Source organism: Elephantulus edwardii, unplaced genomic scaffold (genome assembly GCF_000299155.1).
Source record: "Elephantulus edwardii isolate Elephantulus edwardi_28Jun2011 unplaced genomic scaffold, EleEdw1.0 scaffold00130, whole genome shotgun sequence".
NCBI lineage: Eukaryota > Metazoa > Chordata > Mammalia > Macroscelidea > Macroscelididae > Elephantulus > Elephantulus edwardii.
Window position 1 is genome coordinate 4,892,129 of NW_006399880.1, and position 6,767 is coordinate 4,898,895.

General features: G+C 43.8%; 1 protein-coding gene across 3 annotated transcripts in view; it reads right to left on the reverse strand.

The window, feature by feature from the left end:
• ABLIM3 (actin binding LIM protein family, member 3) overlaps positions 1 to 6,767 on the reverse strand; it is a 182,103-nt gene that overhangs the window by 26,678 nt on the left and 148,658 nt on the right. For all 3 annotated transcript variants that reach the window (XM_006893716.1, XM_006893715.1, XM_006893714.1), the window contains one exon: positions 3,073 to 3,144. In XM_006893716.1, coding sequence (XP_006893778.1) covers positions 3,073 to 3,144 — 72 coding nt within the window. The remainder of the gene's footprint in view (positions 1 to 3,072; positions 3,145 to 6,767) is intronic.

Sequence of the window (6,767 nt, forward strand, 5' to 3'; positions counted from 1 at the left end):
AGTCTACTTCTGGGTCTATGCATGAATCTAGGAATGGGAACACTGACTGAACAGAGGCAGCCTGACATAACTAGCCAGGAAAGAAGGAAGACAACACAGGGGGTTGGTCAAAGTCAAACTCTTAAAGACAATTTTAGTACTCCATGGGGTGGAGCAAAGTGAGAGAGTCTTCTCGCCTCGGTAGGTTCATTTAAGGAGTATTAGAGGTGTAGCCTGTAGGGAGTAGTGCCAAGGCTACACCTCTCTGGCTGTTCAAATCCACTAGTGGCTCTGAAGGAGAAGGATGGACAATCTCATCGCATGCCATTTCCGAACTTGGAAAATGGCTGGAGGGTCAGTTATGAGTCAATTTCAACTTGAAGTCACTGAGTTTGAGGTTTGGGGTTTTCTGTGTTTATTTTTTCTTCTTCTTTCTTTCTTTAATAGGTTCAATTTTAATACTAATGCTCACTGTCTATTAAAATTCAACCAGCTTTCTACCTCTGCCTGTTATTACATGCCACAAATGAGGCTGAATGGATTCCCCCCCCCCCATTTGAAAGGCATACTTGGAATGGTCTGACAGAATATATGGCTCATAAGACATGTGCACTCATTCCTCAGAGCAGCTGGGAGTGAGCACCGTGTGAGATGAGAGCAGGGGCTGCAGAAGGGGTGACACATGTCTATTCAGGGACCCAAGGGGCGATGATCAAATGTGTCGCCCCCAGCTGGAGGCTACCAGGGCAGAAATGCCCAGTTGCTCTCGTCCATTCGTGGGGAGAGCTGCTTCTCACAGGGCGACTGTGCGTCGCTTTCTTCAGGCCTCCATGGAGGACGAACATTGTCAAGGACTTCCTTACTTCATGGCCATTACCAAGGCTCCTCAGCGCACAGAGGACTATACTGAGTGATCGCCGGCATTAGGATGCAGCAGCTTCCTGGGTGCTCCTGGTCTGGGAACTCTCTTCTGGAAACAAGCTCTCGTCTGTCAGTTGCCTCATAGCCCGGGTCCTGAGACTAAGCCCGCTAATCCTGTGATGCTGTCGCCCCGTTCGTAATACCGGGGGGACTGCCATCTCTCTTGTTCTGGACAGGAATCTTTAATTTCTACCATCTCTGATCCCAGGAGATTGCCTTCTGTGGCAGCCACATGGCGGTGCTGACCCCTACTGAAGCTGCAGTTGATGATCACACATCTTTTTATCACTTGAACCAAAGAAAAAAGGGCAGGAAACAATCCCATTAAGTGCACTTATCCAGAGATGGAAGAGGAAACAGGTGGATTTGGAGTAAAGTACTGATCTTGCTGTGGTCGTCAGTCCACCTGGGACTGGCTGGTTGGAAGTTGTCTGGAGACCTTCTTCTTGGGAATGGACTTCTAGCTATAAACCACCGCCGCCAGGACCAGTTGCCATCAAAACTTCAACTGAAACGCACTACCACCAAGTCAGTTCTGATGCTCAGCAGCCCTCCGTTGGGTTTCTGAGGCTGCAAATTTCAACTGGAGAAGGCTGCCCATCTTTCTCCCAGTTGCCATCAAGTTGATGTTAATACATAGAGACCCCGAGTGTACCAGAGTAGAACTATGCTTCATTGGGTTTTCAGTGGTTGATTTTTTCCCCTAAGCAGTTTCAATGTGTCTTTTGGTGGATTTGAACCTCTAACATTTTAGCCATCAGCAGAGTTTGTTAACTGTTTGCACCACCCAGGGAATACTATAAGCTATTTTTGTTATGTGCTATTGAGTCATAGTTGACCCACCAGTGAATTTTCAGGGGCTGTAAATCATGCGAGAGAAGATTGACTATCTTTTCCCCACAGAGCAGCAAGTGGATTCGAACTACATGTCTGTGGGTTGGCAGTGCAACTCTATTCATTAGGACACCAGAACTTCTTCTGGTATACGCTAACTTGAAGAATAAACAGAACTTAAGTGGAGGATGGGGGCAGGAAAGGCTGAATTGGTGGAAAGGAGTCACAGTAAGCAGACTCTGTTCTGCTGTAGATCTGATCTCGCTTCTTCCAAATTATAGAAGGCTGGAACAGTTCAGAGTCAGTGTTGGAAGACTCAGTCCGCTTACTGTCCATTAGTTCTTTTCATTTCAATCTTTCCTGTCCTCAACCCCTATCTCTGTTAAATTACTTTTATTTATTCCTCAGGTCTGAACTGAAATGCTTCTTCCTCCAGCATGCCGTCTCTCCATTGGTCCTAGACTGTCTGTTAGAAATCCTCAGAGCACTCCGTACTTTTTCCTGTCATAATTTATCACAACTGCAATAGCTTGCCCAGGTAACGATTTGTTTAACATTATGAGGACAAGCATCGAGTCTGTGTGGCTCAGAACTGCTTCCGGAGCACTGAGCATGCAGGCACCTAGTTGAGAGCAGACATTCAGAACACATTTGTTGAATTAATAGATGAATAGATGGAATCAATAAACTACATATCCTAGCTTCCTCTGAGGTCATCTGATTCAGCTCCCATCCTTTCTGCCACATCCCTGGCAATGAGCTTGAACACCTCTGAAGGTAGAAGCTTCTGACACTTTCAAGTGGTTTACTGCCTTCATACTCAGTTAGAAAGCTCTTCTGCATGCTTGCATATCCTTTACAATTCAACTTCCATATTCATATGCCTTCCTCTTCCTTTCTGCCTCTGTCGTATACCTCTATCTCCCCGTCAATATTTTACCCGTTTCCTACTGTCCTCTCACCCCACGTTTTAAACTTAACCACGTCACAGGTAAGTGGTGGGGAAGGGGACCTGCCGCACTGGCTTCAGAACTCACCCAGGACTCCTGCTGTCAGTCATCTTTCTTTTGCCCCCACTGAACTCCACAGGGTCTCTGATACTCTGCTGTGTAGTTCTATTACTAGACTGTGTGCTCCACGGGCCAAGGTCTCTATCTGCCCAGGTCCCTTTGTATCCTCAGAACCTAGCACAGAATCTGGAGTGTCAAACACACCCTCAATATCCATTGGATGAAATTCTGACCGCTCTTTTTGCCTATTCCCTTGTTCTTAACACTTCTTTTGCTATCAAAGCTGGGGAGAAGAAAGGTCCATTGGTGGCTGGAAAGTGATACGTACGCAGATGACTCGGTTGGGTGACCCAATGCTGGATCCAGGGGGTGAGATGGAAGTTTCAGACGTCCGCCTATGCTGTGGAGACAAACACAGAGGGGTGAGAAGCTGCATCCCAGGCTTGCAGGAAGGAGGATATAGGGGTTGAAGGTAGTTCTCTTTGTAGGGAACACTCATAATATAGCTAACATATGTTTATACTTTTTATAAACTTTCTGCCTTTTTAATCAATGTCTGAGTGTGAGTGAAATCCAAAATAAATAGGACATTAGACTATTAAATAAAATATGGATTTGCTTTCTATGCATTTGCTTTTAAATAGGAAGGTGCTCACAAAACGTTTCATCTTTTGGTTAACCCAGTCAATAATGCATTTATTTAAGTGAATAAAATAGCACTCATTTCTTAGCATTTGCCTATTTTACATGTAAAAAGTAGATTAAAATGATATACCTGACTATGAAAGAGCTCTGGTGGCCTAGACCATAAGAAGTCATCCTCTCCGGCAGTTCAAACATACCAGCAGCATCGCAGAAGAAAGATGGGCAGTGTCCTCCTGTGCAATCGACAGCCTTCAAAGCTGCACTGGAGGCTCACCTATGAGTTGGTTCCAACTTGTAAGCAATGAGGCTTTTTGAGTTTCTGTTTTGTTTTTTTTTTTTAAATTGCATGCTATGCTAATTCTTTATAGAGTTGTTGAGTACCATTAAGTCGAAACCAACCCATAGCTGACTCTCTGGTGGATTTTCAAAGGCAGTTAATCAAAGAGGAGGAGACTGAAAAGCCTTCTCCCACAAAGCAGCTGGTAGATTCAAACTGCGTACTTTCAGGATTGCAGCACAGCTTCTTATCACTAGGCCACTGACAAATGTAAATCTTGCTCTGCGTTATCAATGGCGGATTAATTGTCCCCTTAGCAGAACAGTGTGATGCCTTAGTGCAACTCAAAGAGCAGTAGCACCTTAAATTTTTTTTAATTATACAGAACAATATCATTGTTTTCACATGCAAGCAAGATTCTACTGAAGATTATCCAAAAACGACTGGAACAGTACATTAGCAGACAACTGCCAGAAGTCCAGGCTGGGTTTAGAAGGGGTCGTGGTACTAGGGATATTGTAGCTAATGTCAGATGGATCTTGGCTAAAAGCAGAGAATACCAGAAGAATGTCTATCTGTGTTTCATTGATTATGCAAAGGCGTTTGACTGTGTGGATCATAACAAACTGTGGCTAACTCTGAGAAGAATGGGAATCCCAGAACACTTGATCAAGCTAATGCGAAACCTATACTTGGACCAAGAGGCAATCATTAGAACAGAGCAAGGAAACACTATGGTTCAAAATTGGGAAAGGCGTATGCCAGGGATGTATCCTGTCTCCATACCTTTTTCTGTATACAGAACAGGGGCTGGGCTCTATGAGGAGAAGTGTGGCATCAGGATTGGTGGAAGATCTATCAACAATCTGTGTTATGCAGATGACACAACCCTGCTTGCTGAAACTGAGGAGGACCTGAAGCATTTGTTGCAGAGGGTCAAGGACTGCAGCCTCTAATATGGATTGAGGCTCAATGTCAAGAAGACAAAGATTCTCACCACTGGGCCAATTGGCAGCATCAGGATAGATGGTGAAGAGATTGAAATTGTTCACAGCTTTAGTTTGCTTAGCTCCACATTCAACACTCTTGGCACCAGCAGCCAGTAAATTAAAAGACATTTTGCGATGGGAAAGTCTACTGTTAATGACCTCTCCAAAGTATTGAAGAGCAATGGTGTCTCTGGTGACTAAGGTGCGTCTGATACAGGCCATGGTCTTTGCAATCACTTGTTATGCATCAGAGAGTTGGAAAATGACTAAGGAGGATAGAAGGAGAATGGATGTCTTTGAGCTTTGGTGTTGGAGAAGAGTATTGAGGGTACCTTGGACTGCTAAAAAAACAAACAGATTTATCCTAGAGAGGGTTAAACTGGGCTGCTCCTTGGAGGCAAGGATTCTGAGGCTTCGTCTGACATACTTTGGTCATGTTGTAAGGAGGGTCAGGTCCTTGGGGAGGGACATCATGCTTGGGAGGGTGGAGGGACGGCACAGGAGGGGAGGCCCTCTATGAGGTGGATTGATTCAGTGACTGGGGTAATCTGGATGGGTGTATTGGAGACAACGAGATTGGCACAGGAGAGAGCAGAGTTTCGGGCTATTGTACATAGGGTCACTGAGTCGCAAGCGACTCAAAGGCACATAACAACAACAACAACTAGTTTATTTACAAAATCCAAATACATTCTTTCTCACACCAATTCCTTCCCATTTCCTAACCTCTACCTCATCAAATTGTGCGACCCCATGATTAATTCCCCCCAACCCCCCAGCAGCATCTTTTGATGGAAAGTAAACTGGCTGGAGTGAAGGATCATGTGGTTTGAGGGATCCTGAGCTGAGGGATTCCCAACTCTTAATCAATAAAAGGAAGGGGCTGGCTTCAAGCATTACTACGTCAAATCAGATCCGACTCTGACTATCACAGGAGGAGATTGCCCCCTAACCCCTTCTATAGCAGAGCATCTGGTGGATTCAAACTGTGCTCCTTCAGGATTATAGCACAGTTTCTTGTCACTAGGCCACCAGAGTCCCCTCAAAGTGTTCTTATGAAGCTGCATAACAGCGCTTTTTAAAGTGTAGACTGTGACCTAGCAGTGGCTCTGGGAAAGTGACCTTAGGTGATGTTTTGACAATAATGAATTACAGAGTAAGTGAATAAAATGTAAAGTTCTATTGCTGTTTTTTTTTTTTATTAGCAGCACTGAGTTAGCATTAGGTGAAGTGGAAGCCTCCATTTGATATTAATATATCCTCAACATTGGAGAACCAATTTATAACTTTTTTTTACAAAAATACCTCAAAAAGAATACAGACAACAACATTATCTAGGTGGAATTTTTTTAGATTATTTCATTTCCACTGACTTTTTAAAATGTCTACCTTCTATTAATAGCAAACTGTAATGGTTTTCCATTTGAGAATAAAAATGTTTCTTTTAAAATGTTGTTTTTATTGTTCTGTGCTATCTAGTTGGACAGACTCAAAGCTGACCCTCCAGTGGGTTTCAAAGGCAGTAAATTGCACAGGAGATTGTCCCCCTTTCTCCCATGGACCAGCTGATGAATTCGAACTGCCTGCCTTTGGATTGGCAGTGCAACTCCTTACCACCAGGTCACTACTTACACTTAAATCATAAAAAGCAATTATGTTCTTTATTTTGATTTGAAGAAAACTATTACGTGTGTAATGATATAGGTGGTAAACACATATGGTCACAAGCAAACGCATTACTGTAAGAGAAGGGTATTAGAGTTCGGGAAATGCTGCCAAACTCTAACTTGAAGAAAGAAGATGTAGAAGAAAAGAAAAAGGAACTCTTCTCACTCCTTAGATGGAAGAAGCCTTGGAGAAAACAGGAGAAAAAGATTCTCGGCTCAAAACATAACACATGAATAGACATGGTGTTACATAGTCTACACTAAGTAGATGAATTAGAAAAGCAAAGGAGACTTTGTGTTGTTTAATTGGTCAGAAATTGTGCATGTGTTTTGAGTTGTGAGCCTGTAATAGTTAACGGAAGGCCCCATGCTGACATCCTGGGGCTAGAGTGTGGAGGCACACTGAAGCTCAGGGAGCGCTGCCCCCCCCCTCCGGTCAGTCCTC